Source organism: Myxine glutinosa, chromosome 11 (assembly GCF_964187855.1).
Source record: "Myxine glutinosa chromosome 11, kmMyxGlut1.1, whole genome shotgun sequence".
Taxonomy (NCBI): Eukaryota; Metazoa; Chordata; class Myxini; order Myxiniformes; family Myxinidae; genus Myxine; species Myxine glutinosa.
Genome location: NC_136271.1, coordinates 73,371,145 through 73,390,674, shown reverse-complemented (window position 1 = coordinate 73,390,674; position 19,530 = coordinate 73,371,145). Strand labels below are relative to the sequence as shown.

General features: G+C 43.2%; 1 protein-coding gene across 5 annotated transcripts in view; it reads left to right on the top strand.

Annotated features, from left to right (window-relative positions):
* The window catches only part of RCN2 (reticulocalbin 2), a 425,951-nt gene that overhangs the window by 379,688 nt on the left and 26,733 nt on the right, over positions 1–19,530 (top strand). Inside the window, exons 2-6 of one of the 5 annotated variants that reach the window (XM_078786772.1) lie at positions 4,699–4,730; positions 11,541–11,688; positions 15,512–15,617; positions 15,727–15,911; positions 17,222–17,335. In XM_078786772.1, coding sequence (XP_078642898.1) covers positions 4,714–4,730; positions 11,541–11,688; positions 15,512–15,617; positions 15,727–15,911; positions 17,222–17,335 — 570 coding nt within the window. In that variant the 5' untranslated portion in view covers positions 4,699–4,713. Of the gene's footprint in view, positions 1–4,452; positions 4,731–5,200; positions 5,402–6,425; positions 6,530–11,540; positions 11,689–15,511; positions 15,618–15,726; positions 15,912–17,221; positions 17,336–19,530 lie in introns of those variants that run through there. The other 4 variants (XM_068130865.2, XM_078786774.1, XM_068130866.2 and 1 more) reach the window with 4 other exon arrangements.

Below are 19,530 nucleotides of genomic sequence, written 5' to 3'. Positions count from 1 at the left end.
CAATCAAATGATGATTGTTACAGCACTTAAATTGCAAACTATTAGTATATTACTTGAAATCATGGTACGTACACTCGCTCCAAGCTGGGTTCGAATCCCGACCCAGGTATAAACTGTCAACCCAGGTAGGGTGATTCTGTCCCTCGGATGGACGTTAAACTAGGTGTCCCGTCTGCCGATATTCCTTGGTGGACGTTAAAGATCCCACGGTGTCCTTCGAGAACAGTAGGCGAGCTATCACCAGCATCCTGACCAAATTACGAATTCCTGCCCGAACCAGCAAGGGGCACTGACTGGTGACTGCATCAGCGGCACAATCGCACCCTTGTGCTGATACCAAAGAAGAAGAAGAAGACGATATCATATCACCAATAGCATAGTACACTATTTCTAATTTTAACACACAACTAGAAAGAGCAATCAGAGATTGCAAACCCTCGCCAGGACTTGTTTTGTGTCGTGTATTTTGTGTGGCCAATACATGAAAGGATGGAACGTGTTTGTGTGCTAAATGAAACCTCATCGATTGCAAATAAAAGGTATAAATGGTCTAGTTGTAAAGGTCAAATGGTCTGAGGGTCTAAATGGGTCTATAAAACCACCGTTTAGAGGCCATTTTTCCCCGCAAAGCGGGGGTTGGCCTTTTCGGGGACCGTGGTAGTTGTTGTTTTTTGGTCCCCTTTTTGAAGCAATGTTTTACGGCCGGATGCCCTTCCTGACGCCAACCCTTTTTGCCGCCTTCAACGACAAACAGGGAATTACCAGTGAACTGGTACTCAATTAGCCGACCTCGGAAGGAATGAGCAGGCTGAGTCAACCCCCCTGGCGTTAATTCAGCGATCGACCGAGATTCGAACCCAGGATCCTAGGATATGTTGTTAATCCTAAGCCGGCACCCTAGCCGCTAGCCCAACACCAGGGATTCTATGAAGTGTCGAAGGGTCTATGAAGGGTCGAAATGGCCTAAAGGGTCTTGAAAGGACAAGGGGGTCCAAAGGGTGTAATTTAAGGTCTTAAAGGGTCAGAATTGTCTAAAGGAGACTAAAGGGTCTAAACACGTCGAAAGGAGATCTTAAAAGTAAAAGGTGTCTAAAGGGTGCTAAAAGGTCTAAAGGAGACTCCGGGGTCTTAAGGGTTCTCAAGGGTTTAACGGGATGCAAAGCATGCATGATACTTGCAAAATCTATAAAACAAATCTGACTTTAAAAATAAATTGGTGGTTGAATTAAGTGACCGGATATGCAAAGCCTGTTCAAATTTCAAGTCAATCGGATAAAAATTGACTTTTAGAAATTTGGTCTATGTTGACCTTTGACCTGTTGATCTCAAAAATAATTGGTGTTTAAATTTTCAGACCTGATGTGCAAAGCTCTTTTATCTCTTTCATGAGCCTCGATCTTGTATACAAAAAAAAAAAAATCTTCAAATTTCAAGTCAATCAGATGAAAATGGACGATTTTAGAAATTCGACAAAGTTGTTGACTTTTGGCCTATGTCGACCTTTTGGCCTTTTGACTTCAAATTAAATAGGCTTATTGCTGATGACCAATTCCACCATTTTTTGTCTTTCGTTTGTCTTTAATTTTTTGTCTTTTTGTCTCATCGAGATTGACCCAATGATGATGATGACAATTTTTTTAAGTTTCGTGAAGATCAGTTTACAATTGTGACCTGTAGGCGATTGACATACAGACAGACAGACAGAATAACACACACGACCAACCAATATACTTGTGAATCCTCAATTTCGCATGTAACAGACGAACAAGAAAGATGTCGTGCATAGCAGATACTTGTGACATCCAAATAAACAATAGTTGCCATGGAAACATCAATTTAGTAATTCGGATAATTTGACCTATCAAGTACTTTACATGAGGAAATGTTGCACATACCAAATTTGGTTGATACATTTTCTCATTACCACCTAATAGGTGTTTTACATGTTTTGGATGGCATTTACTTTGAGCTTTGACTAATTTTGATCAAATGTTATACACATACACAGTAGTAGTACACATGCGTACAAATACGCTGTGTAAGTTTCAATTTGAAATGTTGAAAAATTCCTGAGGTTTGGCAATAACAAAATCACAAATATATCCCATTTGATTACAAGGCGGTGAAATTGTTGTCATGGACACCGTTTTCTCTTTCCCACGTGGGAGTTGTCTCGTTGCCACGTGGGACTTGTCTCGTTGCCACGTGGGACTTGTCTCGTTACCACGTGGGACATGTCTCGTTACCACGTGGGACTTGCCTCTTTGCCACGTGGGACTTTTCCCTATGCCACTAATCAAGATGAGCAGAACCTGAAAAAGAAAGAGGAAATTAATTTATTAATTCTGTTTTGCACCCTCATAGCTTGCTGGTACTGATGTGGTTTACCAATGGGAGGACTTTTGATTATGATTGGTGACCCTCAAGTGTTATTGCAGAAGCCTCTCAGACAGAAGGTCTTGGAGGATTAAAGGTTCTAATTTATAGGGTCTACAGGAACCTAGGGTCCAAAAGGGTCTTAGGTTTATGAAGGGTATAAACTCTATAAAGGCTCCTCGTGGTTTTAAGTGTCCTAGGGGGGTCTTAATGGTGTTGAGGGTCTTTGGGGTGGAAATGTTTTTTGGGGTCTAAAGGGTCCTAGGAGTCTTAATGTATTAAACGGTTTAAAAGGTTTGAAAGGTCTTTAGGGTCTTCTGGGTCTTTGGGGTCTAAAGGGTCTTTATATGAGTCTTAGGGGTCTAAATATTCTTTGGGATATTAGGGGTCTAATGGGTCTCAGGGTGTCTTGGGGTCTTAATATTCTTGATGGTCTTCAGGGTCTTTGGATTCTAAAGGACCTTCAGGGTGTAAAGGTTCAAAGGATATAAAGTGTATAAAAGTTTTAAAATGGTCTAAAGTGGTCAAAAAGGTCTAAGGGGTCTAAAAAGTGTAAGGGCTCTACAGGTCGACATGTCTTAAAAGTGTGTTCCAATAATCCGTAATTAATAGACGTAGTCAAGGTCCAATTAATAATTACGTAATTCATAGCCTTACTCACTGTCCAACTCACGTTCAAATAGTACGTAATTCATAGACACACTCACAGGGGTCGACCAAGACCTTTTCTTTTTTGGAGGTTTTATATACAATAATAGCAAATAGCAGAGTACCTCCCTCCCTCTCCCCCCCCCCCCCCCCCCATCCCCCCTCCCGACCTCCCCCTCAAAAAGAAACAAACTAGAAAAATGCCACTGTGTCGCCAATATGCCTCCGCATAGTCACACATCGGGTAGATGCCCTCCTTCACTGTCCTAAAATTAAACAAGTTTGATTTAAATCCCTTCAGCTGTTTTCAAGTATCACATTTTCACCAGCAATCGATCGGTGAAGCGGTTTCAGAGAAGGGAATTTTTTTTAAAATATTGGCTTTAAAGCTAATATGGCTGCCATACCACGTGACATATGACCTTAAAAATGTACAATCTGTATATATATGGGTATGGGATCAGGTTTGTGAAGTTTAATGCTGATCGGATAAGGTTCGTTTTTCTATCCAAGATGGCTGCCAAACCACGGGACCTAGGACATCATCACATTCAAACGATATGCAACAATGGTGTTAGATGATATTTGTAAGATTTCGCATCAATAGGGTGAGAGGTTTCAGAGATATAATTATTTAATATTTTCCTTCAATCCAATATGGCTGCCACACCATATGACCAATGATGTTTTCATGATCATATTTTAAATGCCATGACCTAGTCAATGACACACGTAAAGTTTCGAGTCAATCGATTTGGTGGTTTGGGAGAAGATGTTTTTTTTAAAGGTTTTAGGTTAAATCCAATATGGCTGCCAAACCATGTGACCTATGATGTCATAAATTTAATATTTCAATACAAATGTGTCATAGATCATGTACATGCAATTTCAGATTTTTAGGATAAGGAATAAGATTAAAACATTTTTGGCTCGTATACCACTTCACCTATGATGTCATCATAATCATGCTCTTGTTCCCCATTGGGAGTCCTTGACAATGTGCTAAGTTTTAAATTTTTCCATTCAGTGGTTTCCGAGAAATAATTTTTAAATTATTTGCTTTTAATCCAAGATGGCTGCCATACCACGTGACCTATGACATCACAATTATGATTTTAAAAAAGCATTCTGCATGGGTGTCACTCCTACCCTGACAGTTTCGTTTCAATCGGACATGTGGTTGCTGAGAAAAGCGAGGTTCAGCCCGTAGCCGTATGTACGTACGGACGGACGGACGGACAACCCGAAAACATCATGCCTCCGGCCACCTTCGGGGTTTAAAGAGTCTTAGTGGTATTGGGGTCTTGAAAGGTCTTAAATAATTTATAGTCTTGACGGTCTTATAAAAGGTGCATTCCAATAGTACGTAATTAATAGACGCTGATACAACCTCATTGGTTTATGGAACAGACCACGCCCACCCAGCTTGTGGTTACGCCCTGCGGAAATAACAGTGCAGCTGCAACTTGCAAGTGTAATTTCGAGTAGTGTATAGCTTATTATATCGTTCAGTCCAGCTGGTTTCTGTTCCTCTCCGTATCGATCTTTTTCTGTGTAAATAAATATATAATGTTGTCTTCATCGAAAAAAACTTGTGCTGCACCAATCGTTTTACTTCGATAAGGAGAAGCTGTAAAAACCACATTAAACTAATTATAACTCGTGTGTACTCTTCTCTTCTTCAACGTAATGGCGGGATCGTCCAGGTGAGGTTTCTCCCATTCTGTAATGTTGGCCTTTTCGACCTGTGACTGAACAGCGATGCCCGTGGCCTCGTGGCGACAAGTGGTAGCTCGAGCGTCCATTCCACTGTGCAAAATTATTGATTATTGCATGTGGTCACGTACGGATATTTTACGTCTTCGTGTGTTGAATATTCATATTTCATAGCATTAAGTTTATAACATTTAGTTTGTGAAGTAGGATGTGGAGGTTATGGTGTTGGTCGAGAAATGTTGGAGGAAATGTCGAAGGAAAGATGTTTGATAGTCGGGTTATTTTTTTTGAGGTGATTTATTTTATAAAAATTAAGCTTTAAATAAATTTTTTTTTTTAATTTACTTTAGTCAGAAAACGTTAACACTGCTAATTAAATTTAACCCTTGGTGATATTTCTTTAAAAAAAAAAATCCGAAACCGCTTTGTTTTAGTTCATTGTAGAACTACGACTTTCCTTATTGAACTCGTGTCGAGGCTGGTTTGCATAGGCCTCAGGCCGACTCACAACATGCGCGGGCGGGTTGGTGAGAATTGACAAGAATGGGAATGGAATCCAAAGGCTAATTACCGTCAAGTCCGAGCCATGCTGCTAATTGTCGTGCTCAGAGATACTTTACCTTGTGGAATTTCCACTGAAGTGGTTTAACCTACTTGCAAGGTATTACGGTGCAGCGTGAAACGAGGTATCGATACAGAGGTGTAGGCTCAGGAAACAGCTGGCCGATGAATTTCCTCAACCAAGTATTGAGACTTGAGAGAGGTTTACAAACGGCCAAGAGGCAAGGGTGAAGCGACATTTCAAGTGAGGCCTTGAAAGCAAGAAGCTCCTTTGAAGAGGGTTGGGTTCTTGCTTTATGGGCTTTTGCCTTGAGTATGGTAGATGCTACGAGATGGCAAAAAACTACCTAAAAAAAAGGACTGGAGAGTATCACACTTGCATGCGCTACCCCTATGAATGCATTGCTTAACAACTGCACCATGTCCTATTAAAGTATTAAACAGTTGAATGCTACTTGTCTTTATGCTGATAAACCAAACGCTTATTTCAACAAGATGGTATTCACAGAATACTTACCCTGCGCAGTTAACTTGTTGCGAGCCAACTCTTCTGTTATTGAAGTTTTTTTTTTCTATGATCCAATATGGCTGCCAGACCACGTGAGCGATTACATCATAAATTTATATTCTCTGATATAATTGTTGCATAGATCACGCTCAATACATTTAAAACTGATCAGACTTAGCGTTGTCCCTGTCGAATTATGACGTCATAATTATGGCACCAATGACGTCATCGTTAACAACACCTATTCTCCATATGGAGTTCTTTACAATGAGCCATTATTCAATTTTTTCCATAGAGCGGTTTTGGAGATATAGAGGTGCAACATTTTTCGGTTTTTCCAGGATGGCGCCTGTACCACGTGACCTATAACCATAATATTGATTAAAATACTCTGCAGGAGGAGGCGTTCCTATGGTGAAAATTTCATGTCAATCGGACCAACGGTTGCCGAGAAAATGATTTTTTTAAATGCAGACACAGTCCCCAACCATTATTACGGGTGGTCCCCCAACTCCCTTCCCCCCCTCCCCCTCTCTCCTCCCTCCCCACTCCCATCCTCCCTTCCCCCCTTGTCTCTCCCCTCCCCCCTCCCCCCTCACCCCGCCCCCAGCGTTACGGACGGGTCGACTCCTCCAAACCCCCAGCCTTACAGACAGGTCTACCTCCCCACCCGCAGCATGACAGACAGGTCTACCTCCCCACCCGCAGCATGACAGACAGGTGAAATCCCTCAGGATTTGGAACTGGTTTTTAGTTCACCTGGAATGAAGTTCAGGTGAGCTTATGCAATGGTGCGTTGTCCGTCCGTCCGTAAACACTTGAAACTTCTTCTCTGAAACTTCTTCTTCTTCCCCGCCTGTTATGCCCGGAGAGCGAACCCCACCCAATATGCCCGAAGAGGGAACCCATGCCCGGAGAGCGAACCCCGCCCGTTATGCCCGGAGAGCAAACCCCGCCCGTTATGCCCGGAGAGCGAAACCCGCCCGTTATGCCCGGAGAGCGAAACCCGCCCGTTATGCCCGGAGCGCAAAACCCGCCCGTTATGCCCGGAGAGCGAAATCCTCCCGTTATTCCTGGGGAGCGAACCCCACCCGTTATGCCAGGAGAGCGAAACCCACCCGTTATGCCAGGAGAGCGAAATCCTCCCGTTATTCCTGGGGAGCGAACCCCACCCGTTATGCCAGGAGAGCGAAACCCACCCGTTATGCCAGGAGAGCGAAACTCGCCCGGAGAGCGAACCCTGCCCATTATGCCCGGAGAGCGAACCCCGCCCGTTATTCCCGGAGAGCGAACCCCGCCTGTTATGCCCGGAGAGCGAACCCCGCCCATTATGCCCGGAGAGCGAAACCCGCCCGTTATGCCCGGAGAGCGAAACCCGCCCGTCATGCCCGGAGAGCGAAACCCGCCCGTCATGCCCGGAGAGCAAAACCCGCCCGTCATGCCCGGAGAGCGAACCCCGCCCGTTATGCCCGGAGAGCGAACCCCGCCCGTTATGCCCGGAGAGCGAACCCCGCCCGTTATTCCCGGAGAGCGAACCCCGCCCGTTATGCCCGGAGAGCGAACCCCGCCCGTTATGCCCGGAGAGCGAAACCCGCCCGTTATGCCCGGAGAGCGAAACCCGCCCGTCATGCCCGGAGAGCGAAACCCGCCCGTCATGCCCGGAGAGCGAAACCCGCCCGTCATGCCCGGAGAGCGAAACCCGCCCGTCATGCCCGGAGAGCGAAACCCGCCCGTCATGCCCGGAGAGCGAAACCCGCCCGTCATGCCCGGAGAGCGAAACCCGCCCGTCATTCCCCGAGAGCGAAACCCGCCCGTCATTCCCGGAGAGCGAACCCCACCCGTTATGCCAGGAGAGAGAACCCCACCAGTAATGCCCGGAGAGCGAACCCCGCCCGTTATGCCCGGAGAGCGAACCCCGCCCGTTATGCCCGGAGAGCGAACCCCGCCCGTTATGCCCGGAGAGCGAACCCCACCAGTAATGCCCGGAGAGCGAACCCCACCAGTAATGCCCGGAGAGCGAACCCCACCAGTAATGCCCGGAGAGCGAACCCCACCAGTAATGCCCGGAGAGCGAACCCCACCAGTAATGCCCGGAGAGCGAACCCCGCCCGTTATACCCGGGGAGAGGATCCCGCCCGTTATGCCCGGAGAGCGAACCCCAACTGTAATGCAGTGTTCTTCACTGGTATGTACAATTATAAGAGAAAGCGGTATTAATAAAAAGATCGTCAGCCAAAAAAGGATAAACGGGTAAGAAAAATGTGAAACATTCTGTCAATATTGATTGCGTCCCATGGCTACGATGCCACCATTAATGTTTTGACCCTTTTGAAATCCTACCTAATGTGTGGAGGCGTCGAAATAAAGTTCAGGGTTTTTCATAGATTAGCACTCTCACCAGAGGAGAGGGTATTGCATTTGGGTCTGTCTGTTTGTTTGACTTGTTACTTGGCAAAAAATATATATACTGTATATATTTTGTAAGTATGTTGCTCACTCTGGTTTGTGTGTTTGTGTGTTTGTCTTTCCGCTCACTTATACTTGACTTGCCTACAGGTCACAATTGTAAACCGAACTTCACGAAACTTCACCAAATGGTAGAATTCGTGGTCCGACAAAATCCTATATATTTTTGGGCTCAAAAGGTCAACATAGGTCAAAGGTCAACCACTTTTTTCGAATTTCTAAAATCCTCAATTTTCATCCGATTGACTTGAAATTTGAATAGGATTTATATATCGGTGAACTGAATTCAACCACCAACTATTTTTGAGATCAGCATAGGCCAAAAGGTCAACATAGCCCAAAGGCCAACAACAATTTCAAATTTCTAAAATCCTCAATTTTCATCCGATTGACTTGAAATTTGAATAGGATTTTCATATCAGCTAAATGAATACAACCACCAACCATTTTTGAGTTCAACATAGGTCATAAGGTCAACATAGGCCTAAGGTCAACCACTATTTTCAAATTTCTAAAATCCTCAATTTTCATCCGATTGACTTGAAATGTGAATAGGATTTACATATCGGCTAACTGAATTCAACCACCAACTATCTTTGAGATCAGCAGAGGCCAAAAGGTCAACATAGGTCAAAGGTCAACAACAATTTCAAATTTCTAAAATGCTCAAGTTTTATCCGATTCACTTGAAATTTGAATGGGATTTACATAGCAAACTGAATTCAACCACCAACTATTTTTGAGATCATCATAGGCCAAAAGAGCAACATGGGCCAAAGGTCAACATCAATTTCTAATTTCTAAAATCCTCAATTTTCATCCGATTCACTTGAAATTTGAATGCGATTTACATATCGGTGAACTGAATTCATACACCAACTATTTTTGAGATCAGCATCGGCCAAAAGGTCAACATTAGCCATAGGTCAACCACGTTTTTCAAATTTCTAAAAGCCTCAATTTTCATCCGATTGACTTGAAATTTGAATTGGATTTTCATGTCAGCTCACTGAATTCAACCACCAATTATTTAAGAGGTCAAAAGGATGCTCTACTGACTGCCATTCTGCTTTGTTTTCTTTTGCCAAGTGTCGCTCTATGAGTGATTTTTCATTTGTCTGTTTGTCCGCACAAAATGTGCTAACGTCAACCACAAGCGCCACCGTGTGGTAGCTAGTAGTACACGTTATCTTTTTGCAATCGAGTACCTCGATAAATTATGTACAATTAGACCGTGATTACATCTATAAAGTATGCCAGGTACGTCTACCCGGCATACTGCGAGACATACTATTGGGGGGAATATCGAGAAGGATTATATCGTTCTCGATACAATTACAATGTGAGTACGTCCACAAAATACATACAATAAAACCACACAAAACGAGTCCGGGCAGTGTATGCAATCTTCGATTGCTCATTCTAGTTTTTTTATGATTCCCTCTCCCTGCAACCACATCATTGTGTGAAAGATGCAGCACATGTACCGCATTGTAGAAATCTTTGGTTTGTTCTTTGAGCCAGGATGTAAAATTCCCCTCATGGATGAATAATAAAATTGATATGATATGTTATGATATGAATTGATATGATACGGATATGGTGTGAGGAATGGAGAAGGTGAAAGGATTTTGGAGTTTGCTGATGGAGCAGGTTTGTTGATTTGTAATACTCAGTTCCAGAAAGAGGATAATAAGCTTGTTACATACACGTCAGGTGGGTCGACGACAACCGTTGACTTCCTGATGGTGCGTAGGCGAGACGGGTGTACCTCCGGGACACAAAGGTGATCCCGGGGGAGGAGGCTGTTTCACAGCACCACTTGGTTGTCTGCGACATAAGGGTGAAAGGTGCGAGGAGAGCTCGGCGGGTAAAGTTCGATAGGGTTCCACGCGAAGTAGTGACATGGGCATTGAGAAGGTTAGGAGTGGAGGAATGGTTGATCAGAGTCGTGATGGCAATGTACGAGAGCGCGCACAGCTGTAAGGACGAAGGACGGGAACAGTGGTGAGTTTGAGTTGAAGGTGGGAGTGCATCAGGGGTCGGTACTAAGTCCACTACTATTTGTAGCTGTGATGGATGTGCTGGCTCGGAATGTAAAGGAGGGTTTACCGTGGGAGTTGTTGTATGCAGATGATCTGGTGTTGAATGCGGAAAGTATGGATTAATTGAAGGAGAAGATGAACAAGTGGAAGGAATGTATGGAGACAAAAGGTCTGAAGGTGAATATCGGAAAAACGAAGGTGATGGCAAGTGGTAAAGCATGTGGTGAGGTTTAAAGAACTGGGAAGTGGCAGTCTGCTGTGTGCAGGAAGGGTGTCGGAGTGAACTCCATTCAATGTGCGCTGAGTGGGTTCATCAAAAATGTAGTGGTCTGAGAGGGTCATTAACCAGTGTGGCAGCTACATTCAAGTGTAAGGTGTGCATAGAAGGAGCTGCAGTGGATGAAATGTTGAGTTGGATCTTGGAGACGGCGTGAAGCTGGAAGGTGTGAAAACATTTTGCTACCTAGGAGACATGCTGAATGGAGAAGGTGGATCAGACTCGGCAATGGTTGCTGGAGTGAGATGTGCATGGAAGAAGTTTCGGGAACTGAGTGGCGTGCTGACGAGGAGGGGAGTGTCATTGAAGCTGAAGGGAAAGGTGTATGATGCATCTGTGAGAAGTGTTATGATTTATGGGAGTGAGACATGGGTAATGAATGTAGAGCAGCAACAAAGTCTGGAAAGGGTGGAAATGCAAATGGTTCGGTGGATGTGCGGAGTATTGTTGAGAGAGAGGAAGACAAATGATGAATTGTGAAAGATGATGGGAATATTGCCTGTGATCGATGCTGTGAAGAAAAATAGGTTGAGATGGTTTGGTCATGTGTTGAGGAAGGATGAAAGTGACTGGTTGAGAAGAGTGATGGAAATGAATGTAGAAGGAAGTATGGGACGGGGAAGACCGAGAAAGACTTGGCTAAAGGTGGTGGAAGAAGAAATGCGGGCAAGGGGGGTTAACAAGGGGAGATGCAGAAAATATAGCAAGATGGAGAAGATTGTCATGGGGCTTGCAAGGCTAACCCCTGCTAAAGCAGGGAAAATGGCCTTAAAATGCCTGTTGTTGTTGTTGTTGATGAAGAATAAAATTATACGTCACCCACCTATCCAATCAGGCAGGTGCTTGAGTTGTTTGGCGGTTGCTTTATTTAGCTCAACATATTCCCTTCTGTTCTCCCTCTCCCTCTTTCATGCCCATCTTTGCTCTTGTTGTTTAATTGCAGGATGGTGTTTGCCTCTACATTTCTTGCAACCATGGTACACTGCTGCCTAGCTAGCGTGGCAAAGGCAGGGGGTAAGTTGAGCCAGGAGCACTATATAGATGACCACCACAGCTACGAGTATGATCGTGAGGCCTTGCTCGGTGATGAGGTATGCAATACACATGTGACATCATTTTCTCTTTTTTGGTCTCCACAAATGTCGCACTTTCAGCTCTCTTGAGCCATCTGTAACTAATACAAACACTACTCTGTATACAAACAGTTCCTTTGTTGACTATAAATTATGAATCGCTTGATTTGTTTGTCATCTCAAACTGAGAATATTACTCTAAAGTACTTATTGTTCGTGGGAATTATCTTTCAGGGGTTTTATTTGAAAGTTAATTTCAGTTTATCTGATATTTCAGTTTTTTCTTTTTAATAAATTTGCAAAACTTTCTAAAATCCTGTTTTCTCTTTGTCGTTATGGGGTTATTGAGTGTACATTGATGAGGGAAAAAATGACTTTAAACAATTTCAGGGTGAGGCTGCAACATAACAAAATGTGAGAAAAGTGAAGGGGTCTGAATACTTTCTGAATGCACGAAGAGGACACAATACTAGACAACATCTGATGGTCAGATGAGGCATGTTTTAAGCTTAACAGCACAATTAACAGACACAATTGTGTCTACTGGGCTGCGGAGAACCCAAGAGTGACAGTTGAGAAGGAGGTAAATCTACCTGGCGTGACAGTTTGGGCAGCCATATCTCCATTAGGGATAATTGGACCCTTTTTCTTTGAGGGATCTGTCACTGCAGAAATTTACCTGGATATGCTGCAAACCTTCTTTTGGCCCAGGGTACAAGATCAGGACTGTTATTTCCAGCAAGATGGAGCTCCACCTCATTATGGACATCATGTTCGTCAGTGGCTTGATGAAAACTTTCCCGGAAAGTGGATCGGCTGCCGCGGTCCGATCGCGTGGCCGGCACGCTCCCCAGACCTTACACCTCCAGATTTCTTTCTTTGGGGGCTCATGAAAGACCTTGTTTATCGTGAAAAGCCTCGTACCATTCAGGAATTGAAGGCTCAAATCACTGCAAAGTTTGAGGAAATTGATATCGAAATCTGCAAGCGTGTGTGCCACTCTGTGCCTGCTGGGCTGCAATTGTGCATCGATCACGAGGGAGGGCACTTTGAAAATTGCAAGTAAAACAGCTTGGTACACTTCTGTAATAATTTTCCCCCGAATGAATGGTTAGATAAACACGTCATTCATTTATTTATACCTTCTTGTACACTGTAATACAAAGGTGAAACAATCAACTGACAGAAATATATATATATATATATATATATAAACAGAAATCGGGCGCTACTTTTGACTCACCCTGTGTATGTCAGGTCTCAGATTTGTTACTGCTTAATGCTCAATTATAAATGCCGGTTGACTGACGTATTACCACGTAAGCTATGTTATAAAATGCTGTTCTATAATGTTATTTCATGAGTTAATAAAATGTATTCGAACCTTAGGTAGGCTGCTTGAATCGTAGACATAAATCCTTTGATAAATTGCCAAAAACATTAACTGTTTTGTTTAATGACAGTGACGCCTGAGTTACAATGAGGTTTTTGCTTCGCTTTCATTTAAAATGAGGTCATGCTGGACAATGGTATACGTGTGCTTTTTTCGAGGCTGGTCATAAAACCACGCCCACATGCGCTTGTTTTTGCGTAATGCAAGTAGAATGACATGAACCTATCGTTAACTATATATATTTTGTTTTAATCTCAGCAACGCATGACTCTGTATAAACATGCTTTGGATTACTCATGTACACAAACCCATAAAATATATGGGTTTGTTTGGCTAAGCATACACTCTTCTCTTTGTGAGTTACAGTTCTGTTTTCTCGGAGCCCAGAAAAACAATTGGTCCAAATGATAAAGGAAAGGCTGACTCCCCCGAATGATAACGGTGGGAGGGACTCTCGCCAGTCGCTTCGTTCTCTCGGAGATTTTTCTGATAAATCGTATTTGGTATATAAGTGAATGAGAATCAATGCGTTGCCAGGAAGGCTTGACGTGGCATGAGACTGGCTCTTGCTATAGATGTCTTGGCCTCCTCCGGATCTGTATAAGTTGGTTCTTTAATAAAGCTGCGCCATTCCAGGCTATTGTGGACTTCTTTTGCAAACGAAGAGCTGATTCTTCACATGTACATATATATATATATATATATATATATATATATACATATATATATGTATATGTATATACACACACGTATACATACATATTGTTATGAATTTGGGTAGAAGAATATCTAGAGCCAGATAGATCTGTGTAGGTAGGTATTCGTCTGTCGCGATAGGGAATCAACCTTGTAATAAGTTCTGTGTTTTTAAGCGGTTTGTCGGGATAAGAGTATACCTGTGAACATACCAGGATGTTCGGGTGTTAAATAGTGTAGGGAATAAGATAACACCCCTTGTGTGTCAGACCTGGTAATCATTCCTTTGTCCCTTATGGCAACGCACTCTTATAAACACTTAGATAGGCCCTTTAGTGCACACAGTAATTAAATTCCCTTCCCTGACAAAGACTGTGGAAGACAGGCAGGAAGCCAGATCGGGGCACTGCCGGATGGCTGCCGCCAGCTACACCTCCGGCAGGCCCAGCAACATCGAGTGACACGAGCTGTAACCATGCCCAGGGAACGTGTGATTGGTTGATGCGGAAGGCGCGATCCTCCAGCCAATCAGCGCTGAAGGCGCGAAACTGGGACGAATCAGCGGCGGTGACGTGGAGAGATGCGAGAAGGTTCGGTTAAAGGGCGGGGGGCGCGCCAAGGCTGAGGTCACCGCCGCAGGTTATAAAAGGGCATGCCGGACTACATTTTCCCTCTTGTGCTGCATGTCCCTCTCTGACTCGCCTGGGCTCTGTCTCTCTCTTTCCTCGCTGGTCTCTTGTCTCTGCGCTTCTCTTCTTGGTCTTGGGTGGTCGTTGGTTCACCATCTGCGTGGTGCGGGAGCGAGGCTCGGTGCTGTGAACGGGCGGGACCTCGTGTGCGAACGGCGAGGGGATTGGAGCGAGTCGCATCGGGGCCTAGCGAAGCGTGCGAGGCTGACGGAGGGTTTCTCCGCACCGGAGTTTGGAGCTGCGTTGGACGGTGGATACGACACGACTACAGACGGACAGATAAGCTCACACTACATTACACAAACCCACAACAAACGTGTTCATTTATTAATTCATTTGCCCCTGTCTCGTTTCTGAAGTGAGGTGTGTGGGATCCCAATTTAGGCTCATTATTTATTTACCGTTGCGTTTCATTGTTTCGGGTTCCGTTTAATAAATCATTATTTTTGTACATTTTACCCCGGATTCCCGTTTTGAGTTGATTCCCCTGCAGGATCGGAGCTGCCGTCGGTTCGCTCTCGGTAAGCGCTTCCGCCTCTTCCTCTTCCCTTCTTCTTCCCGCGTTTTTATAGCACAATCCGAGTTGGTCGTCGCCTCCAGTAAATCCGTGTTAACCGGAGGGATTAACCAGAGTCCCTGGTGTTAACCGGAGGGATTCACACGACAATATACACATATACATGCAATAATGTTAATATTATATATATATATATACATGCACACAACATCTTTCGTTTAGATTATTTGACAGGAAAAAGTGCGAAAGTTATACCCACCCCAAAAATGAGTACTTTACAGTACTGTATTGGTTAATCTTTTACCTTCAGTGTGTGAAACATCAATGAGAGCACTGTCCCTCGGATGGATGTTAAGCTGAGTGTCCCATCTGCTAGCTTTAGTTAGTGGACCGTAAGTATCCTACAGTGTCTTTAGCGATGAGTACACAAGTCAGGGATTCTTGGGATTGAACAGACTCATTAAAGTGGTTTCACCTATATTAAAAAAGAGAAATAAGATTTTCGTACTTGTTGTATTTATTTATATGCCTGGATGAATCCTCCAGGAGGAAGTTGAAGACTTCTCCAAACTAAACCCTGAAGAAGCAGAGCAGCAGCTGAAGTTGTTGGTGAAGAAGATAGACAGAGATGCAAACGGATTGTTGTCTAAAGGCACGCTGCAAGTATCCAATCTACCTCTTATCTTGGTATTTTTTTGGCAATGCTCATTGGTATCCTCGTTGGATTTTGTGTTGAGGAAGTTTGTAAATTGCTGCTGCAGAGGAGCTTAGTGATTGGACGCTACGATCGTTCCGGCGCTACGCTACAGAAGAAGCAAGACGACGGTTCCCAGAAGTGGATGAGAATGGAGACCAGGTCGTTACATGGAACGAGTACCTCAGCCACGAGTTTGGGACAAAGCCAGGTGATGAAGATGGACATGAAGAGCTTGCAGCATTTCAAGAGGTGAATAGAGATGCACGTGTTTTAAAGACTAAACTCTTGAAAATATATACAGTATATATACGTTTTAGTTCTTCCATGACCTTTGATCTCTGTATTGTAAAAAGCATTAACCCTTTAAGGATCAGGGGCCACGTTTGCACCAAAACTTTAAAGTGGTGTATCTCTGATATTTCCCTGCAGTTTTAGATTACTTTGTACATTGGCAAACATTGTAGCTAACACTGGGTAAGAGCTTTTGTCGTTTCCATAAATTTGTCTTTTTTTTTTTTTTGGTCGATTAGAAAAACTTGTATTTTTCGTCATGCATACCCCACACTTTTCAACTAATATTCGTGATTATTATAGCCTGACTTATAATAAAATTGGACTTGTATCTGAAAATTGCTTTAAGGATGCTTGTGGTCTTCAAAAAGTTAAAGAAGGAGCAGAAAATATGTAAGAGGAAATAATGAGATATCGGTGATCACAAAGTGACCGCCAAGGGTAAGCCTCCTCCGACAGGGGGAAGCTTACCCTTGGCGATCGCCCACGACTTTTCATTGGCCCGCCCGTGATCCAATGATGGCCATATTTTTTCTGACCACCATATGACCTTGACCTTAAACATTTATGGATAAAGTGTACATTCACAAAATGTGTCCCCATCTAAAGGTCTATCCATAAAACTCGACGCCATGAAAATGGGAGGAAAATTATTCAAGTTATTATCAAAAAGATCACACACAAACTTATTATGTCATTATCAAAAAGGTTATCGTGATAACTTAAGAATGGCTGAAGGGATCTAAGTCAAACTTGGTATAAGTACATATTATGATGCATAGATAAACCGATTATCGGTTTACCCTAACCCTAACCTAAAGGTTATGGGGTCAAAAGGTCAAGGTCAGAGGTTCCGTTAGGTAAAATTTATGTTACTGAGCTAACTTTGGAACCAGTGATGGGATTTAGACCAAACTTGGTATAAGTATATATTATGATGCAAAGATGAACAGATTCGATTTTGACATCAAAGGTGTAGAGTGACGTGACTTTATGATTTTGGTGAGGTCAGAGGTCATGTCAGGTAAAAATGTGATACTTGAGAACACCTGAAGGGATTTAAATCAAGCTTTGTACAAGTACGTGTAATGATGTAATAGTGTGAGCGGAGGCATATCGGTCGATGTCACGACTTTGAAGAGTGCGGTTCTAGTTTTTTTTTGATCAGATGTAGTAATTGTTCGTTTTTGAAGTTTTGTTTTTGTTTAAACAGTGAATACATCTTCATTAGGCATTACTGCATCTATCATTTGCTTTTTGTGTCCCAGCTTTATGTGAAAGAGAAGAAGAAGTTTGAAATGGCTGATGCAGATGGTGTGAAAGGTCTTAATCCCATGGAGTTTGTGGCATTTGAACACCCTGAAGAGACTGACTACATGTTGGTGCGGTGGGCATAGAGTATAAATGTCAAAATGAGACTTATGGCAATATTTGTGGTACAGCATTTACTTCAATGAGAAGCACCCGCTACATATGGGAGCAGCCATAGGGGGTCATGTTATTATCCTTATTACTATTCCCAATTATTATTGGTCCCCTACCGGTTTCACCAGAGGCGACTATAGGTTTGCTCTCTGTCTGTCCGTCTGTCCAGCCCACCTGTACAGTGTACATGGCTTGATTATGATAAGTTATAGAACAAGTTCAAGTTTCGCGGCGTTTCATCAATTTTTAAGCGGTGAAGCCGCTTCAATATACTGTATTTGGCTATGTCCTTCCTTCCATCGGTCCACCCGCCCGTCAAAAATGAAGAAGAACCTTCATAACCCACGGTGTTTAATTCCAAAGGGTAACTCCAAAGGGTTTCGGTCGTTGCTATGCTTTGCCTACTTAATATTTTATAATGCCAAACTGAAGCACTTCCTTCAGACATGGGTGCGATTATTATTTTTTAAATTATTTTATTTATTATGGCTTTACTCTGCAAAATCTTGGGACCGGTAGGCAACATGTATTGCAAAGCAATTCTCCCACTTGTTACTATCATTACTAGTTTGTAGTAATGGTAATATTATTATTATTATTATGTTATTATCGTTGTTGTTACTTTTGTTATTAAAAGTGGCTAATGAAAAAGGCCACGATAACATGCAACAACGCTCAAGCTCCTATGTATACACCTTAACACGGTGTTTTTTCAAAGGTGGAAAAAGGCAATAAAACATGGGAATTCCGACATAGGCTAAGCAACTGCGAAAATAAGACGAAGGCCTCTTACTTGTGATACAATTAAGGCCTCTGAAGCGTCTCTCACAATACCCTTTCCCACCACCGCCGAGAGTGGCCCTACACATTTGCATAAGGAATTTGTGGTGGCCCCACCTTCTGAACCCCGTTGGGGGCAGGTGGAAGCGACCAATAAGCCCATCCTTCCTACACAGGATGTCCCCAACTCCTTAGTGTCTATACCCAGCTATCTCCTTTGATTTGATAGCCCCAAACCCCACCCATCAGAGGAGTTTTACTTTAGATCAATAACTCAATTTCTCACTTATCCATGTACTGATTTTACACCTCCCAACCCCCAGGAGTAGCTTTGGCTGCAACTTCCCCCCTACTCCCACCTCTTGTTTCCTCCACTACTGAAGCTGGATGGAGGTTATGTTTTCATGTCTGTTTGTCTGTCTGTTTTCTTGTGAGCAGGATATCTCAAAAAGTTATGGATGGATTCGGACAAAACTTGGTGGGCAGGTTGTTTGAGTGACGAGTACAAATTGATTAGATTTTGATGACTATCTGGATCCGATAAGTTTTTCTAACTTCCAAGTGATTCTTCACCATTGAGTAATGAGGCCAAAAACGATATACATGTATAGCATGATATTTCATAAAGTTGTGGATGGATGATGACAAAACTTGAGGATAGGTTGGGTCGTTGGCAAGAAGAAGCCGATTAGTTTTTGGTGAAGGTCCGGATGCAGATCCGGCCTATAAGTGGGATATAAAACGTAAACTGTTCAGCTTGGCAGAGGCCGTTCTACCACGTGCCATTCTAGTTATCTCCGCCACCAAAGGTGGATGGAGATTATGTTTTCACCCCTGTCTGTTTGTTTGTTTGTGAACAAAATATCTCAATAAGTTGTGGACGGATTCGGACGAAATTTGGCAGAGATGTAGCGTATGTGACAAGGGCAAAATGATTAGATTTTGGTGAAGATCCGGATTCGGATCTGACTAGTGGAATTTTAAGTGATTCTTACCCATTGGGAGATGGGTACTTGTGTGACAAGGACAAACATATTCGATTTTGATGAAGATCTGAATATGGATTCGGATATGAGAATTATTTAATTTTTCAAGTGATTCTTCACCAGTGGGAGATAGGGCTAAAAACGATACATAGCAGGATATCTCAAAATGTTATGGACGGATTTGGACGAAACTTGGTGGACAGGTTGTGTGTGTGACGAGGACGAATCGATTCAATTTTGGTGAAGATCCCGATCCGGATCCGGCTGGTAGAATTTTTTAAGTGATTCTTCATCATCGGGAGATAGGCCCAAAAAACGATATATTGCAGGATATCTCAAAAAGTTGTGGACTGATGATTTTGATTAAATGTGATTCTGTATTGTGA